This window comes from Amphiura filiformis, chromosome 7, assembly GCF_039555335.1.
Source record: "Amphiura filiformis chromosome 7, Afil_fr2py, whole genome shotgun sequence".
In the NCBI taxonomy this organism is placed as follows: Eukaryota; Metazoa; Echinodermata; class Ophiuroidea; order Amphilepidida; family Amphiuridae; genus Amphiura; species Amphiura filiformis.
The window spans coordinates 42407759-42428116 of NC_092634.1; the positions used below are offsets into that span (position 1 = coordinate 42407759).

At 35.6% G+C, this 20358-nt stretch overlaps 1 protein-coding gene across 7 annotated transcripts in view; it reads left to right on the forward strand.

Annotated features, from left to right (window-relative positions):
• LOC140157184 (rap1 GTPase-activating protein 1-like) overlaps window positions 1–20358 on the forward strand; it is a 516716-nt gene that overhangs the window by 361001 nt on the left and 135357 nt on the right. For 2 of the 7 annotated variants that reach the window (XR_011859645.1, XM_072180295.1), the window contains exon 1: window positions 4888–5586. The exons of 4 other annotated variants lie outside the window; for them this stretch is intronic. Coding sequence is in view for 2 of the 3 variants with exons in the window: in XM_072180295.1 (XP_072036396.1) it covers window positions 5360–5586 (227 nt within the window). In the remaining variant the exon portion in view is untranslated. Of the gene's footprint in view, window positions 1–4887; window positions 5587–20358 lie in introns of those variants that run through there. One more of the 7 variants, XM_072180296.1, reaches the window with a different exon arrangement.

Consider the following 20358-nt stretch of genomic DNA (forward strand, 5'->3'; position numbering starts at 1 on the left):
ACACTAACATTCTTACTGGATTTTGACTGAAATACATGTAATTCTCTACAATAACAATACTAATTGTGCTGGCCCTATATGTTACGGGATACATTGATCTCTATATTGTATATTCACAATTGGACATTGGCGAAATCAACGCGATAACTAGCCGACTGCGCAACCTCACAAAAATCTTGAAAAATTGAGGGCATAGTACTTGGCCCCAAAGTCTAGCTATCCCATGCCAACCTGGAGTTGATTCCTACTTCCCGTTAAAACAGACTTAATCGCCTAATACCAGCACAATTGACTATTTGTTATTAATGCCTCTGACATATTCATTCTTCTGAACACTCTTTAATAATAATAATAATAATAATATTTATTTCTCATATAGCACAATTACATCAAAAGAACTCAAGGCGCTTTACAAAACATGACATTAAAAGCACATACATATGTAAAATATGAGAACAATATTTGAATTTACAATTTTAAAACATACCAATAGTTTGAGGAAACCAAATATTAAAAACCAGTTTGAAAAAGACAAGTAAGATATTGCACAGCATGAGCCTAAAAAGGCAAGATCGAACAAAATGCAATTGACTGTGAAATATACATTATAAAAGCGACAAATAGCAAACAATGCACACAATACATACTGCACAACATAAATGCAACCATAATTTTAACATGAGAATACACTCACGCCACAGAATAACGTGTTGCTGAGATAGAACCCGCACGTGATGTGATCTACTCGAATACCTCCACCCCCGAATAGTCATACTATTACGTAAGGCAAAGCACGTCAATATATCTAACTCAGGGTGCTCACCACCGTATAGATTACTACATCTTGTAACATTTTACTCAGAACGCATATATGCAATTCAATTTTTTTTTAGAAACATAGGTATTAATGATATTCCGAGTCCCATATTCATTAGTCCAATGAAACTTTCCCATGTGGTCCGCCCTAAAGTTTTAGTCCAACTCTTATCAAATTTTTATACCTGATGTCTTTTCACTCCACTTCAAAAGTCCATTATCCATGCAAAGTTGGATGCTCTCTAAGTTAATTCTTCTTTCTTCAGTTATCCGAAGAAGTTGATTTGTGCTTAAGCTATTTCATAATCAACATCGCACTGGTTACTTGCTTTAGTACTTTTCGTCAACAATTGGAAAATCGCAATCATAAGAAAACTTTTCGCATATCTCAGGCAGATAATCAGGTTATTCTGAAGTTGATTTGTGCTTAAGCTATTTCATGATCAACATCGCACTGGTTACTTGCTTTAGTACTTTTAGTCAACAATTGGAGAATCGCAATCATCAGAACACTTTTCAGGCAGATAATCAGGTTATTCGTGCGAGTAGTGGATAGAGACCTTGTAATCTGAGTAGGTACACACATTGCACTGGACAGTACACTGAAGCACAACCGCTTTATACGGAACCCAGTGATTGGGTTAATTCCATTTTGCGTCGGAAACATTGGACAAATGTGGATAACAGCATTCTGCCTGATGTCTTGCTTTATTTTCAGCATTCTCGAAGTTTATTTTCAGCATTATTTTCAGCTTTCAGCATTCGCGAAGTTCATGCGACCTTTAGTTCATATGTTGTGCCTTACAACAGGACCGGTCATTGCAAAATCATGCCCAACACATCTTGCACTGGACAGTACACTGTAGCACAACCGCACATACGGAACAGTGATTGGGTTATTTAATTCTGCTTCTGCTTCTGCTCGATTTCTGGCTGGGCTCTTAATTGAGCATTAAAGCCAGGCATGTGCGGGGGGTTGAGAAGTTCTAGATGTAATTTGTGCAGTGAGTCTTAAAGGTTTCTGTACTTGGTGAGCTTGTGATTGATTCTGGTAGTGTGTTCCACTCTTTTATGGTGCGGTTGAAGTAAGAGTTCTTGTGAATGTTAAAGGCGGCCAAATGGTATCTGAAAACTGTAGTTGTTGCGATAATGAAGGCCTTGCCGGGTTGCAGGGTCAGGTACCGGTCACTGGGTATGTCCACCAAGTTGTTGTTGATTTTGTATAACAATGCTAATCTGGCAACTTGGCGTCGGTGTTGTAATGATTGCCAATCCAGCTCAGACAGTAACTTGGTGACTGTTCCTGGGGTTCGTTCATGATTGTTCTTAACAAATCTAGCCGCATTCCATTTGCCTCGGAGACATTGGACAAATGTGGATAACGGCATTCTACCTGATGTCTTGATTTATTTTCAGCATTCTCGAAGTTTATTTTTAGCATTAATTTTCAGCTTTATTTTCAGCACTCTCGAAGTTCATGCGACCTTTAGTTCATATGTAGTGCCTTACAAAAGCACCGGTCTTGGTAAAATCATTCCCAACACATCTTTCCAATTTCCAATACTTGAAGGAATGCACAAATTAATATTTTCCGTGCCATGTTCAACTGTGGTTGATCAATTGATGCGATTTTATACAACAAGAGAAGCCCTAAAGTATAATTTCCATTGGCTGGACTCCGACTTCGTAACTTATTTGGTTCAATAGTTCTGACTTCTGACAGTCTCTTTGTGAAATGCATGCTCTCCCATGTATAAGTGCTCGTCGCGTAAGTTCAGTTTCGCAGATAACACCACTTTTCAATATGCTTCGCTTTGCATCTGACAGTCTACTTCGGCTCACACAAAGTCTAGTAGTCACTAGCAATTATGGGTGTCCAGGTGTACATGTACATAAAGGTCAGGCTTCCTTATTGCCACCAGCATCAAAGTGTCATTGGTATTGTCTGCAATAAATAAAAGACAGAAAAATGGGAAGCAACCTGCCAGCACATCTAATTACCATGTGTAACTTGAGATTATATTTGCGATCCCAACCCAGTACTTGGTCTCATATCAATCAAGACATGTGATTTTTGATTTTTTATCAATTTCTTTCCCTGATTCGCCAACACTTTCCTGTTCCCTCTTGTTATGCAGATAATTATTTGTGCGAACTTCTTCCTGATGCAATTTTAACCATTTCAAATTATGAACTTAAAGGACTTACATGTTTATGCTTGCATCATTCTTTCTGCTTCCACCCGACAACTAAGTTGCAACTATCAATTATTGCTCCTCACTAAATGACCAAGACCTGACTGTCACAATATTTGCCTTAATAACCCTTATCCCACAGTAAAATGCTTAGACACAATAATACTTGATATTTGTATCGCAAACGGCCGTGCTGAAGGGACACATTTTCTCCCATTTTCACAAAATCTTATTGGCTTGACCTCAAGCAATTTTTATCCCCATATTCCATGAAATTCAGACCTCTTTTTATTGAATTTCCTGATTCGATTCACTTATGACTAGTGGTTACACTTCTACGGGAGAATTTCTACAAGGTACGGGTCAAAGGGGAGTATAAATGTATTTGGGCACTCATAAATTAATCCTTTAAAAAATACAGACCAATTCGATGTCATTTGATGCCCTAAGAATGATCACAAAATTATCAAACTATCTGTAGACCCTTCTTCACCCAGTTATCGTGAAATAATCTTCCGTTGAAATTCTGAACTTCACATTACGTATACCATCGAGTTCTATAAATACTTGAAGTTTATACATATTATTCCTGTCGAGCACCTGATCAAAGCCTAACAAGGGCATGTACGTTCACATCACTTCCTCCCTACTTAAAAGGTATGCCGTATGATCAAGCTCCACTCACCTAACCGAAAGCACAAACCTCATAAACCCTGGCCTTTTATAATTTTTTCAATCCAATCAAATCCAAATATCGATTTTTTTCCGTGTATTTTGACATGAAAAGTGACAAAAATTAGATCTCCCTCTTGATGAACAATCCAAAGAGCATTGCATGAGTCAGACTTTTATTTATTTATTTTTTTTTTTCCCAATCCAAATATCCATTTTTTTTTTTTTTTTTTTTTTTTTTTTTTTTTCGATGTATTTTGTCACGAAAATTGACTAAAATTAGATCGCCATTTAGACAACCAATCCAAAAGAGCATAGCAGGGTCCAATGTTTTGGTTTTTTGGTTTTTTGTTTTTGTTTTGTTTTTTTGTTTTTTCAAATAACAATTCTAGTCCAGGGACTATATTGGCCCGTGCCAGTTTATCGATGCATTCTGACTGACATTAGCCCTACACTACCGACCACTTTTAGATGAAATCGACTAGGATACCTTATAAATATGGCATTATGCCCCAAGTAACCATTAATCCACACAAGCAGTAATGCATAGTAATAACCCATGTGACCTGCATGCATTGAATAGGCCCTATACATTTTATGCAAAACAAGCATAGACATAATCGTCAATTATGACGGTAAATCATGGTAAGGTAAAAAAAGAAATTTCTTTCCGATGTTTACTTGATGGAGAGACATTCATAAATGACTCACAAACTCGATCGCGCACTACATGTAGATGTTTACAAAATCGATGTCACCTATTGATCCCCATGCCAACACCACAACACACAGCATGGAGCTAGCATGACCATACCCGGATCGACAAACACAATAGGGATCGTCCATTTCTCGCCATGGGTAAATTTGTTTTCCTTTCGCTTTGCTCGTAAAACATTATTTTGCTAATTGTTTCAGGAACATTTAAATCTCACCTTTTAATGTAATTAAAGATGGACAAAATAAAATAATATTTCCTAAAATTGAAAAAGAAAAAAAAACACCCTCAGCTGTGCACATGTTCAAACATACTTGATGGCATCAATTTTGAATCTGGTTTGATATATTAGATCGTTCAGTCTTTATTATACATAGAATTCTTTTTTTAAATCAGTCCCACTTCTTCAATTATCGAGGAAATTGTCCGTGTGACTGAAACATGTGCAGTAATATGCATCCCCGGCATGCATAATGGTTGCTTCCATTTCTCACTGAGACCCAGTGTAGTGGTTATAGTAGTAGCTGCATTTAAGGCAATATCACCACCACTACACACACCACCACGTGTGTTTGTATATATATATGTATGTATATATATCGCAAGGACCTCCTTCATGCAAACAGCTGATATTGAACTTGTAATATAACCAATATCGGACGGCAATACGGCTAGATATTTGGCCGAGATGTGCCGTTGATAAGATCAGCGCTATGTAGTAAATGGATAGTTGGACCAGACTAGAGATACAATCAGATGATGAGTATTTTTCTGCTTGGACGTAGCTGGGAATAGTATTATTGCAATGTTTACGTGTAAACTGGAAGCTATTTGGCCAATTTCATAGTCCAGACCTTTTATTTTGAGTCTGTGTGTACACAGTGGAAGTTATACAAACCAACCTGTCACGTTGAGTGTATTGTAAAGGTGTCATCGGTGGTGTCGGAGGGGTGTCATCATCATGGCTGAAGGGGGTACACCACCCCCATCACTACAGCCACCAGCAGGTCATGGAGAACATGTACACGTGCAACGTCGGACTGCAAAACGCATCGGTTCCTATCTGCCATGGGGCGGTGGAATGAATCGGTTGCGCGGAATGACGGCTGCGATGGCTGCGGCGTACGAGTCGAGACCACGCCGTCGCGCTATGAGTTTGCCGGAGAATAGATTTTATCATCATGACAGGTATGATGGCTGTGAAAATTAATGTTGTCTGTTGCATCATAAATTGTGTCAGATCATGAAATTGTTTATGTGTATCATCAGATAGACAATCATGGTTGTGATGGTTTATCTATATCTCATATAGTTACCAGAGAGTTTTTATTGAATGGGCATTATATTTATTGAAGGTACTGTTGAAAATAAAATTCAATTCATAACCAGGAACTATGATCTTTTTTAAATGTACCATAACATCTGAAAACTTCAAAGACAATGTTGTTGAAAATAATTGAGTTGAGGAATGATATTTCATCTAGTATTCCACAATTGTGCCTCGTCTATGATTATCCTCACACATATTATTTGCATCAATTGGGTTAGTCCATATTAGATGCACACTCCCCCTGTGGAAGATTTAGCTAAAGTCTTCCACAGAGGGAATATGAGTTTCAGATAAAATAGACAATTATGTAACTTCCATTTGAAATACTCACTCAATGTGTGGAAGATAAGGGTAAAGCCATATACAGGGGGAGTATGGTTTCAAAATAATGAATCCTAGCTATTTCCATTTGAAAAACATACTCCCTCTGTGGAAGCCTTTTCTTAAATCATCCACAGTGGGATGGCAAATTTCAAATAGAATATCGCATTGCTGTGTCTTTGTCTTAGCCTAGCCAGAGTGGAGCACAAAGGCAATCCTCAATAATTAATTTAAATGAGAAAAAAGGTCTCAATAGGCCCTAAAACATAGACAAGTCTATATGCGTGTGTCATTGCTACCATCTTCAGTCATCAATCTAAAAGAAAGAAAGTCTCAATAGGCCATGTGAGTTTATACAGCACGTCTGTGTCATCGGTTAGCGTAAGTTTATGTGTCTAATTGGATGATGGTATTACCAATATATAGGACATGGTCATTGGCAGTGCATGCAATCATCCATCAATGATGCTGCTATGTGAATATTTATCATGTTAATTGGATGATATGAGGAGCTTTAAACCTTGCAGAGCTGACTGAGTCAGTCAAGGGCAGAAGCACACAAAATGCCAATTGCGGTCAGCGATGATATCGCTGTCTGGTTTTGTCATACATGCTACGTACGATGAGTATAGTTTGCTGAGAAAATTTGATCTTTCGATACGGCCAAAAAATGTGCATTTTTTTTTCACAGGAAGATAATCCAATTTCGTCTCATGCTATATCCACCTCAATACAAATTACCATACATATGGGGATATGCCGCAAACACAAGTCACTTATTCAGCCTTTTGATATATAGGTGACCCCCAATTTTTGGTATATAGGGGGGCAACATTTTTCAAAATATTCTCAATATTTTTAAGGAAAGTAACTTAATTTTGCGTCGCTAAAAGCCAACATTTACCGAAAATTTGTAAACAATTGTAAAAATCTGAAAATTTGTATTACAATTTTAGACTTTTGGTATATCGATGGGTCCAAATTTCATGAATAATAAGTCACTTGGTTTCACTGCCTGAACAGAATTTATCGTGTCTCACCTCCCTTTTCAACTAAATTGACGGTAATAGCTCGCATAATTAAAAGGAAATTTAGGCGCTGGCGCCCTAAAAGCAATATATAGTACCATTTTTTCACAGTTTTTTATACTTTTTCAAAATTATCCGCCCTTTTTCTTTAGTAATTCTTTTTGCCGCCCCTTCTTCTTCCGCCGCCCTTCTTTTTGTTGCCCCTTCTTCTTCCACCACCCCTTAGTTTTTGCTGCCCCCTCCCTTGCCCCCGGGGGGCTGGCCCCCCCAAAGCCCCCCCCCCCCAAAATACGTGCATGAGCCCTTAGCCCCACTTTATTTTGTGCCCTGATGAGACTGTGGCTTATGAATGGAATATAAAGACTTCACATAAAGTAACTCAAACGTTATAAATACACCTTAATGATAGCTTCAGAACTAAATTAATAGTATTCACAATATTTTAACCTAGAAATAAGGATGATTTATTTACGTGCATTTTGATAACCCATTAGCCCAATTTTAATATTAACAACACAGCAGTGTTTTTAAAGATAAGTGGCATTTACAGCAATCAATGTATTCAATGCAGTCATTGTGGCATGGAAAACCCACCATTATCTTCACACTGAATTCAAATTAATACAATTTATAGAAAATATGAAAATGGTTACTTGTCACCTTTAAACTTGCACTGAGATCAATTGTAACAGATGAGGTGTCAAAATTGATTGAAATTAATTTTTTTATGGTGTTTTCAAATACTAAATACAATTAATAGTTTAAAGTATATAGGCGTATGTATAATGGCTGAGTTTCTTTTTGTGAGGTCTTTACTATAACAAGTTGCTACTTTCTCAGTGAGTGGTTTGTTAAAGCTATAGACTATAGTATTATGTGACATAAGTTCAGTTGGTAGAGCATCTGTCTATCAATCTGAAGGTCCTCGGTTAATTTGTGAATGGAAATGTTTTTATCTATCATTTGTTTGAATTGGCTTGAGTTTTTTGTCTAAAATTATGTTCACACAGTCAGACATACTTATTACCAGTAATAAGTCACTTACTGACTTATGTCCGACCGTGTGAACACAACTTTTAAACTTAAAAGTTTAAAGCTGAATAATTCTTTGGTTAAATTGTGGGATAATCTTTTACGACGGGAGTTCATATTATTGGTTTTTTAGTGGGTTCCCTGTCTGACAGATCCAAACTTGTCCGACAGCGAATCCGCTAAAAAACTTACAAATTCTTTGGATTGTACTTCTATGTTTGCTTACTTTCATGTTTGGTTCTGTCTGTATTAGTGTTAGTTTGTTTTGATATTGCTTGTCATACAATGCATGGCAGGTTTTTGCTGTGTTTTGTTTTCGTATTATGCCTCCGTGGCTACTTCAAGCACACCAGTACGAGTTTGAGTGTCAATTTTACAATTCTAGTATTGAGACTCGGGTACAGGATATGTAGTGAATATTGTTGTTTCAGGCAAAAAAATAATATGTCTCAATTGCTTGCAAAGATTTTGAAATCAAATGCGGAATGTGGTTCTCTCCCTCTTCTTTTCCCCTAACTCAAAAGTCAAAATAAGTTTTAAAAGCTCAAAACTTTCATTCTTATACAAGTATTGACATATTTTCACTAATTTAATCACACAATTATTCCAATAAAATGCTTTTGACACATTTTTGGCAGATATGTTTGTAAAAAATGGGACAAATTTAAATTGGAAAATATCTCTGAGACCAATGCGCACCAATTATGTACGACAGCTTTAAGACACACTTTTTCTTTGCCTCATATATAGCAGTTTAGGTGGGCATTACTGGTGATATCTCATAGGATAACATCAATATAATTATATAAGTTCATATGAACACCCAACATCTCAGCAAACATAAAACGTTTTCAAAGAAAATTTTAGCAAAGTTAGAAAAGGTTGCTCCAAAAAATGTCTGGGTATATAAAATGTATAAAATGTTTTAAAATAAAATTTAACAAATATTTTTGAAAACTTGCTATTTGGTGACAAAATGTTTGCAAAAATATTTTACAATAATATTCTGATGTTTTACAATTTTTGGTGTGTTTTTTCTATAATAAATTTAAAACATTTTTGTGTTTGCTGGGATATATCTTATGTGATTGTTACCACGTGTTGCATGAGATAAGTATATGAAATAACAAAATACTGAACCAATATATAGACACAAATTGATGAAATTTAATAAGTGATTGATAAGATGTGTCAATTATTTTTAGAGATAGCATATGTATGACATTATGTTTTAAATACCTGTATATTGAAGTTGGCTTTAATTCAATACTAAATGATGGTATTTATTACTGCTGACATTGTAATTATTGTTGTTTAAACAAAACTAATTGACCAAGTCTGCTTCATTTATTGCCAATTTGTCGCCAAAATAGCTCATATAATGGAATTATTCATTTTGGGATCATCATATATTTTTGAGATGTTTGAGGTTAAAAATTTTTGCTATATATAGTATGTTGTGATTAATTTTTAAACACCAAGCCAAATTGATAAAGTCTGCCACTCCAGTGCTGAATGTTAAAGAGTTATAGGATTTGTTTACAATTAGGGTTGACATTTAAGCATCTAGGTTAATATTCTGATTAGAAGCAGGGCTGACATGCCTAATTTTAAAGCCACTCTCAAATTGTTTATACCTGATTGCCTCATGTCAAAAAGTACACAAATAATAAGATAATAATAATAAACTTTTACTTGGTTCACAAAGTATGAGTGACCTTTTTAAAGTTGGACTTAAGAATAAGAAAACAGAAAAATGAAAACAAACAAATATAGTAAACTCAAATATGACACATCAGAACAGAAAGTACATTGGGTTGTCAAAGTTGGCTTATATCGAATCTGCTTGCAAAAGATAAACAAAAATAACTCACAGAGTATGTTATCATTACATTGTCAAAAAGTGCAGCAATAATACCCAGTGGGCACACCTGATGTTGAAATCAGGTTGCAATTTCAACATCGAAATCAATTTCAATGTTGAAACCGTCGACGTCGTATTTGCAAATGGACTTCAACCTGACTTCAACCTCCTTAATTTTTGCATTGAAATTTCAACCTGATTTCAACTAACCTCTACCTTGAAATCAGGTTAGGTTGTATTTGTTTTAATGTCTCTCTTTAATTGTTTAATAATATATCAAACACAACTTGAATTTGAAAGCCTAATTAATTTTTCACCTAAAATCTCAATAATTTGTCAGAGTTAAAAAAAAATTGTTATACAATTTGTTATTCCTGATATTTGGTGCAAATCATATCAAAAGTGCACCAGTTAAAAGAGGATCATGACAGTCAGCCCCCAACTTTACCTCATCAAAACTTAGATTTTTATATCGGAATAAAGATCATATTTTTTGTCCTTACCCCAATAAAATGTAATGCCCAAGATATGTTTCATTTAAAAGGTGAACAAAAATGTGCTATTACCACCACCACCAGAAGTATAAATATACTAATTCTATGGCACAATCTTATACACATTTTTTTGCTTCTAAAATCCTGACCACAAAAGTTGAACACAGATTAATTTAATGGTAGACCATAATGCAAGATGGAAAACGTAATATGAAACAATCTGATTACCTGCCTTTAAAAGCACAGCCCTGGTCCTATCCTCCTCTCCAAGGTGTGCAACCCAGGAGAAATGCAAATCATAGCATCAAATAATGGATGTCATTACTTTTGAGATATCAACAGCCAACTGGCCAATATATATAGTTTGTTCGGCTTGAAATTGACCAAATAATGGGACTCATAATATTGTGTATTGATATAGAATGGCTTGCACACACTTGGGCGCAGCACTTTGTGTGTTATGTTTCACCGGTGCATGCTTATGTGAATGTATTTATGCAAGCATAAGTTTGGACTTAATTTACATGTGAAGTAACAAGAACCGATCAATGTTCGCCAATTATAAGCAGAACAAACTAGAGATAATGGATTTAGACTAAAAATTCAATGTATTATGCAAGTAAACATGTTTTCGGCGATGAACATTGCTTGAGGAGTAATTAACTGCATGTTCTCAAAACATGTTGAGTGCGATGGTTATCGGAGTGTGAAAATATCAGGAGGCGGAAATGGCACAAAATGGCCTCTTTCTTTGCATACAACTAAATAAGATATTATCAACTAAACAGATATTATCAGTATTTGTTTAAAGACATTGTATCTATAATTCATGCCTGTCCAGGGTGTGTTCTTTAGGTACTAGATTTCAAAGTAAAGAAGAGAGTCACTCATTCATTCATTCATTATACTTGTGAAAATTGTGACCCAAAGAAGTAAAATGAGATGGAGTTAGAAAATGTTATTTTTGTTTAAACGAGGACGGTTTAGAAAATGTTATTTCTGTTTAAATTTTGGCTTGACATGAAATCAGGATTTTATCTGTAAATATATCTGATGGGGAGAGACAAGAGGATATGCTGAAGATAGCTTTATTCATTATTGCTTTACTGGAGACATCACAACACAGCAATCTGTCTATCTACTGAAGATAAAAGTATTACTGGTATCTACTGAAGATAGCAAATATTACTATTACTTATGATATAAATTAATATTGCTATTCTGAATTAAGTGTGGTGGTATTACTATCTAAGATAGCACTTGGATAACACCAATATTGGATAATTTTATCCGTTTTGGGGGAAATGGGAGGGGGGCAAGACAAGCTTTGTTCCAAATATGAAGATGAGTGGCAGAGTATCCAAATTTTGGCAAGATGCCTGACTTTTTCAGAAGATATAGGCGTATATTTTGTCCAGCGTCACAATTTTGAACTTGTCCTACTTGCATGGGTTTTAGTCTTCAAGTTGTGAAAAGTTCTAAAAAGGTTACTGGTGAAGCTTCTGTTTAAAGCACTTTTTAGAAGATATTTATCGATGAAAGAACCCATCCAGACGTAGATTAAGACGCTCCATTGTTTTATTAATTGACTGGGAGATATTCTGGGGCTGTATAATGCAATTTGTACCAAATGAGTCTGGAAGTCATGCATATTCAATTTCAGGTTTTCAATCTCATTTGATTTGTTTACTTCAGAACCTGCGTTCTTAGCTGATGCAACCATTGAGGCAAATTAGATGATAGCCTTAGGTGGCAAATTTTGAGGAGCAATTGGTGGAAAATTAAAGGTTTAACAGAAGTGCAAAATACAGGATTGTTTTCCGTATACCATTCAGATTACAGTGATAAATCTCTAAGCCGATTTTATCATCCCTGTAAACAGGTAAAGTTGGAAACTGTATTTTTGGGTACTTTTCTATCAGGTAAATGATTTATTTCATATTAGATTTGGAGTTGGTCAGCAACCAAGTTTTGTTTGGGAGAACTTTGCTGCTTGCCATTTTTTACTCAAACTGTTACTTTCTTTTCATCTATTATAATAATTATTTTGTAAATAATTTGTGACCATATTACATAAGCCCCAATATGCACATTTAGCATGATTTTTAAATTGGATACCTAGCAATCAGCCTGGAGACAAAACATGCTTCCTCACATGATTGAAGATGTGTAACAACATACACATCGTGCTTTGAGCTAAACCATCATCACAGCCAAGTTAATCAAATTAATGTAATATTTCATCCAGTTGTGAAGTCAAGAGTTGATAATGACCCCTACATTAAGATCCATACCATGCTCATCTACCAGGACACAGTTCTTTAAGGGGGGTCGGTCTTTTGTGCGTAATTATAGAGGGCCAGGATTCACTCTATCATTATAAAAAAATATTTAAAGAAATCAAAGAGCCCTAGGAATAAAAATTGTAGTGTAATTCACGCCAGATACAATTTCTTTTAATGACAAAAATGAATTTTTGTAATCGATCAAAAACCAAACGTTTTATACAAATTTTGAATTTAGCCTGAATCCGTAAATATGGCACCTCTCGCCTTTTTCAGGGCAAAGCTGTTTTTACCATTATGCAACGAATCATTGTTGAAGGTATTTCACATACATGTCTAAAACACTCTAGAGAAAGAATTTTGCCATATACTGCTGAAATATCTTTTGTTGATTTGAATGATAGTGTCTTAACGTCAGTAAATTTTAAGGTCAAATTTCTAAAATCAAAACAAAACATTGCGACGCAGATATTCCCCGACTTATGCAATTTCATCATCGTATCAGTGTCTTTATTATTTGTTTGAGCCCTTTTCCAAATGTTCGTGCTATTTATACATAAAATGACCAATCTATCTATACAAAATGCGTCATTTTAATGTAAACAAAAGGCTAAAGATAGCATTATGAGATTTATCTTTTATTATCACACTCTTCTGTTCATCTGCCTCCGTGGCAGAGCGGTAAAGACCGGGACTGATAATCAACGACGCGTGGAATCGTTGGTTCGAGTCCCCTCGAAGCCTGTGGGAACTTTTCTTTTCTTCGAAATTCATGATCGCATTCCGAAATGAGTCACTTGTCGCTAAATCGTGGATCGTATCCTTAATGCTCTGCATGCTAGCCATATAGGCTTCAACATAAAAAAGTCAGAGTTTTTAGGTATATTTTCTCAAAATATCTAGAGCTATCATAAGAACCACTGAACCAATACCAGGCTTGTTTGTACTCATTTTAATGCATTTTTCATGCTGATTCCGAATATGGTCATGAAAATGTACAATTCTGAAGTTTTTTAATTTTTCAAAAAAAATTGAAACTTTTCGTTTGCAATTGACACCCAAGTGGAGGGTTAACCATGTTAACCTCACTATGCTTGTACACTGAAGGGATGACCTTTTGTTCCACAACTCATGATCCACAACTTGAGGTTAAATTTTGAGCTCTGAATGTTGAATGTCGGTGACTGAACTCTGCCAATGGGAGTGAGTCTATTTTTGGTATCCATGTAGCGCTAGCAGGCACGGCTGTTACAGACAACATATTCTATTGGCACTATTTAGTATACAATATGATACCTTGATTTATGAGTTACACAGTTGCATCACTCAGCTTGATCCAATCTAGTGGCATTGACCGGAACTTGGAGGAGCTTTGTGTCAATGCTAGGTGGGAATTCACAACTTGAGGATGTTTATAGGTGTTTGACTGTTGTAAAATTTTAATTTGGTTGTCAGTATAAGGCACTAAAATTATATGATAAACAACAAGTACAAGACCCTGCAATGCCACCATTATTCTGAGCTAGCTTGGAAGTTCTCTTGAGCAAAGAACTAACTGCAGCTGTCCTGCACCGATAATATAGAGAGCTGATTCTGGCTGTGAAATTTTATTGTGGTTTATCTAGGGTGTTTGCTTCCTATAGCTGTTAGTCCCTAATTTTGTTGTTGAATGGTTTATAGCAAATGTGGAGCCTCAGTGGTCAACGGCAATTTGAAAAATGTACAGAAACCTTTTGGATTTAGTTTAATGCAAATGACTAAAGGTTAGGGTGTTTTGTTTGGGTTTTTTTATCAGAAAATGGATAAGATGACTTTGAATCAATGTGCATAGAATTCTGGATGAATGCCCGTGTAACCTGTATGAAACTGGGGGAGCTGATCCTGGTTGCGAAGGTTATTTGTGGAATGTCTAGGGTGTGCGCTCTTGAAGCAGCAAAGTCCCTGAATTATTGTTAAATGGTTTATGGAATGATGTTGGGCCGTAGTGGTCAGCGATAACCAGTGTGCTGAGGCTTGTGGATCAATATCTAGGCATTGTGCCTGTGTGTAGCGCACTATAAATCATTGCACTTTTTAAAAGCTTCATTAGTATTCAAATTACATAGTCACATCCTATTCATTATGCAAATGGTTTTAAGAAAATCCAAACCAATTTAAACACAGCTAATTCACACATGCTGTACCTACCAATAACACTTGTTACATGCAGTAGTAATTAATTCCAAATTAAAAGCCAATAATCTAGATGACTGAGGTGAGAGAGTTGTGAACAATAGCGTCTGGTGAGAAGTCAATAACGTCTACGTAATTATTATGTATATTTTATGATACCGGTGACGTCTTCAGTTGGGGTGGATGAACTTTTAGATGTACTTTTAAAGAATGCGGGAAAATAATTGCTATAGTTTGGGCCTGTTTATGTTTATTTATATGTGTGCTTGCAAATCTGCATTGCTATCTACTGAAGATAGGCAAAATAGGTGCGTGACAATGCTGCTATCTACTGAAGATAGCATACCGGCATTGTTATCTACTGAAGATAGCACAATATTATTACTTTTACTGAAGATAACATATTGTTATCTACTGAAGATAGGATAGCACAACATTATATGCTCTGTCTACTGAAGACAACATAACATTGTTACTGTCTACTGAAGATAGCACAACATTGTACTCTTATTGATGATTTCATTCAGGCTTTGAGTTTAAAAAAATTGAGGAGTGTGATAAATAGCACTCCTCGAACTTGTGCGGAGTGTGATTTTGTGAATGAGGAGTGTGATTATGCTTAAAAGTGATGTAAGCGTTAAGATTAAGGAGTGTGATAAATCGCTCATCAAAACTCTTCATAATCATTTAAGGAGTGCTGAGGAGTGTGATCGCACTTGCACTCCTCAAAACTTAAAGCCGGCACATTGTTATCTACTTCAGGAGCACACCAGTAATAATATCTACTGAAGATAGGACAATATTATTACTCTCTACTGAAGATTTAACACAATGTGTGTGCTGAAGATAGGATAGCACAACATTACTATCTACTGAAGATAGCACATCATTGTTATCTGCTGAAGATAGCTTTAGTCATTATTGCTTTACTATAAACAGCACAACACAGCAATGTGTCTATCCACTGAAGATAAAAGTATTACTGATATCTGAAGATAGCAAATATTACTATGTAGTGATGATAGCAAATATGGCTATTCAGAATAAAGTGTGGCGGTATTGATATCTACTGAAGATAGCACTGTGGTTATTACTTTTCTACTTTCTACTGGAGACTATGTTTGCTATCTTCTGAAGATAGCAAACATTTCTAAAATCGTTGTCTACTGTTGTCTCTGTCTGAGTTACCACAAATTGCTATATAATACAGGGGTGCGATTTGTCTGGATTTCTGGATTTTTAATATTTCCCCCTAGAGTTTTTTAATGCTTAAAAAAAAGGGTAAAAAATGTTTGAATGGCAATTTGGTGCTTCAGGGAAGTGAGTTTTTCATGCAATGTGTATATTAATGCTTTGAATTGTAATGCATTTTCCCTGGACCCCACTAGTGGCCAGTAAGCGGGCCCCAGACCCCTGTGAGTCGCAATTTGTCCGTAATGTTTTCATAGTAACCAAGTGGTTTCAGGATCGTTTTTGAAATCCTCAATCACACCCGTGTTTGTATACTTTCAGTAAAGGACATTTTGTTTTGACCTCCCATCCGTGATTTTCAATCATATTGCTCCAAGCATTAATTTGTTTTAAAATCACAAGTCCAGTCCCACTGCACAGCAATAACATCGGCAATTATATAATGGCTTTGCTGGTAATTTGTTGTAAACATAAAAGAGGACTTGTGGTCATATGGCCATAGTTTTGTAGACATGGACTATGGCTATTCAGTGTTGCCAAAACTCTTCACTACTAAGGTGTGGCTCAAAACTGAGAACTTTGGCAATTTTACATGAATCCAGCAAAGTAACCACAACAGATCTTTTTAAAATGTTGTCAAAATGTTGTTGTAAACTGCTTTTTAAGTTTTTGTCAACACTTTTAGCATTATTTTAAAATTGTTTTGTTGCAGATTTTCAAAATGTTGTCAATGTGTTATGAAATATTGTCTAAATGTTGTAAACTGCTTTTGAAGTCTTTTGTCAACACTTTTAGCATTATACTAAAATTGTGTGGTTGCATATTTTCATAATTTTGTCAAAGTATTATGAAATAGTTGTATAACCGGACATTTTCTGGTAACCTTTGTCGGCCCTTTAAAAAAGTTATAAAACACTTTGCAGGGTATTGACCAATCAGGTCATAGAATGCATTGTTTATGCTTTTTTCAGAAAGATTAAAAACCCATTAAAAATCTATCTGGCTCATCTGTCACAAGCCAGTACAAGTGATCTTAAAGCAGCCCAATTGGGTGGCTAATTGACAGCATTGGCAACACTCCTGCTATTACCAAGAGACAGCCCAATTTGTAGTGTGATGATTGGAATGCTTTAAGGCATTGCGTAATGTGATTTAGAATTTGAGGTACCACTTAAAGCGACAAGATTTCAAAAATCTATTCAGAAATAAATTTACTTCCTTTCTGTCAAATACCTGAAAACAATTTAAAACAAATTATGAATGGTTTTATGCAATTGTAACAATAGTGATAGGGAATCTTGAGTAATGATAGCAATTGGTCTGATAAAAAAAGGGAATCTTTCCAAACTTAAATTTTTCAAAATTTTAAGTTTTAAAAACCTTCTTACATATTGGTTAATGCTGCGTGCTAGCCATGGGCTTCAACATAAGAAGGCCAAGTTTTGAGATATGTTCTGAAAATATCAAGAGCTATCTTAAAAACCACTGAACTAATCCTATGCTTGTTTGTACTCATTTCAATGCATTTTTCATCCTGATTGCAAATATGGTCAAGAAAATTTACAATATTGTGAAATTTTGTAAATTTTGTTAAAATGTGAAACTTGTCGTCTGCATTCGACACCCGCATGGAGAGAGTTAAGAGTCAGTGACACATGAAGAGACAGACAAAGGGAGGAAGAATGATAGACAGGCAAAGAATGGGACAGTCAAAGACAGACAAATACAGCCAGGAGATGGTTAAAAAGAAAAGAGAAGACACAGCAAACAATATTATAGCATTATGGGTTACCACAATGGATACTTTGTTTTCAGAAAAATACATACTGTATTTCCTCAAATAGTCGCCCTCCCTCAAATAAACGCCCCACCACTTTTATCAACCAAGATGTTTCAAAAAATGCCGATATTTCCATGCTATCTTATGTAGTAAGCTTACCAAGTTGCTCACATGGTCGATAATAGCGTCAATCATCATCAAAAATCTGCGTCAGAAACCCGGAAGTGAACCAAAAGTCAGTGTTTCTAGTTCATAGTTCGTCATTTTAGCGTGAGTTTTAAGCTTACCTAATGATTTTAACAGGAATTATCGTTCTAAAAATTACCTCTAATAAACGCCCCCATTTGGAAAATGCAACGCCCCCCGGGCGTTTATTCGAGAAAAACGGTACAAAATCTATGTATTTTATATCATCTTAAAAAGGGTTGTCACATAAACATTTGTATTTTTTGTACTTTTCTTTAGGGGAGTGGCATTTTATGGCACAATCTATATTGTTTATGTATTTGGGGAGGTGTTGATTTAAAAAGGCTCAAAGTGGATGGTCCATATGTTTGACAACAGATTTTATTTCACTAAGCTATAGGCCTACATGCAGCAAACTTTTCTTTCTTTTTACCATATTAATCATAGTGACTCAACTAAATAGTCATCTCAATTGAGAGATATACTGCCTATAATAGGTGATGAGAAAAGTGTATTGAGTAGGAAGAAATAAAATGCTGCAATTAAATGTAAATGTCAATATCCTACTGGAAAAACATGGGGGAGTAGTTCATGGTTGAAGTCTAAACAATATTACTGTGGATTTGTGGGGAAGAAGATTTAACAACCGTAGCTGCTGGGTATTATGTACTTACATCATGTCTTGGAAATGCTTAAGGTTGGTTGGGCTCAGAAATTACAAGTTCCTATTGAAAATTTACCATCCACTATGGACCACAATGGCCTCACCCCAATGGCATAGTTCAATAACCCCAATTAAACAACTGTATTGCAAAATTTGACCTCAAGTTACAGAGTATGAGTTTTTGCCCCCAAAGTTTCAAAGGTCATTCAATGAATGTACAAATGTATTGAGGTTAAAGAACTGTGCCCTGATGGATGAGCATGTTGTGGATCCTAGTGTCTTGGAAGTGCTCAAGGTTGGTTGGGCTCGGAAATTACAAGTTCTTATTGAAAATTTACCATCTCATGTGATAGAAGATGTGGTAACATGAAAAGGAATGGTGAGAGGAGAGAGAAAAGAACTGTGGGAGAGACACAAAAGGGCAGATTTGTTACGCAATTTGAACGAGAGTCAAGACCTGATTTTTTTGTTGTTGAAAGAAATCTGTGTAGAATTAATGAAACTTATACTTTACTTTTAAAGTTAAGTTTTCTCATGACTTTGACTTGGAATAAAGTTTGGAATGAAGATGAAGCATTGAGACGAGGCTAAGTCAAGGGCATCCATATTTGATCTGACCATCCTGAAAATGTTATGTAATGGACTTGGATGAAACTTATGAAGTGTTGGTTTGACTATGTCTAAAAGGATCACGTTTCGCTGTTGATCCTAACTTTCTTATTTGCATTACAGTTTTAACTTTCTTGATTCTGGAAAGGCAGATTTTTTGGCAGGGCTAATTTTTTGTGCATTGCCAATTTTGAACTGTTTCCATTGTTTTGAAATTTTTTATTCTATAAGTTTCTCACAATGACCTATACACAAAACAAAAAATATTTTCACTTGGTTATTTTCGCGATAGCAGATTGTATTAGCAAAATACACGAAAATAAATATAGTGCAAAGTATTTCAATCAAATTAGAGGGGAAATTTTCAAACTTAAAAGTTATTATTGAAAAGTGACAAAACAGGATAGCCTAAACGTTTAAAGAATTAAATGCATTGTTGCAGTACTGGAGAACCAATAGCCTTAGCATAAAAGAATCAAATGTATTGTCGCAGTTCGGGAGAAATTAAATCTGGAATTAGTAGCATGTAATTGGAATCGGACACCAAGAAATGGAATTGCTACCCGGTAAAGGTGGAATTGTCTATAGAAATACGCAATTGGTTTCTGCAAATAAACCAATCATGCATTCTTGTGGCTCGCAATTGCCATTGGAACAGACTATTCCAGTTAAAATCCACATCCCCTATGGAAGACATGACCGTAATCTTCCACACAGGTGGTGTGAATTTCAAATGGAGTTACCTGAATGGATGACTCTGTTTGAAATCTACACCCCCTTGTGTGGGAGATTAAGGTAATTTCTTCCATAGGGGGTGTATGGATTTCAACTGGAAGAGCCCATTGCGTCACTAGAATCAGTGATTTGTTTAAAATTCTCCGGTTGAATAAACATAGGAGGCAATACCACTGCAGCCTGTTATCTACTCATGTTGTGTGTCTATTTTTGCACATGTTTGATAGATCCAATGTGGTGAACCATATGCATAGGATGACATGTACAGG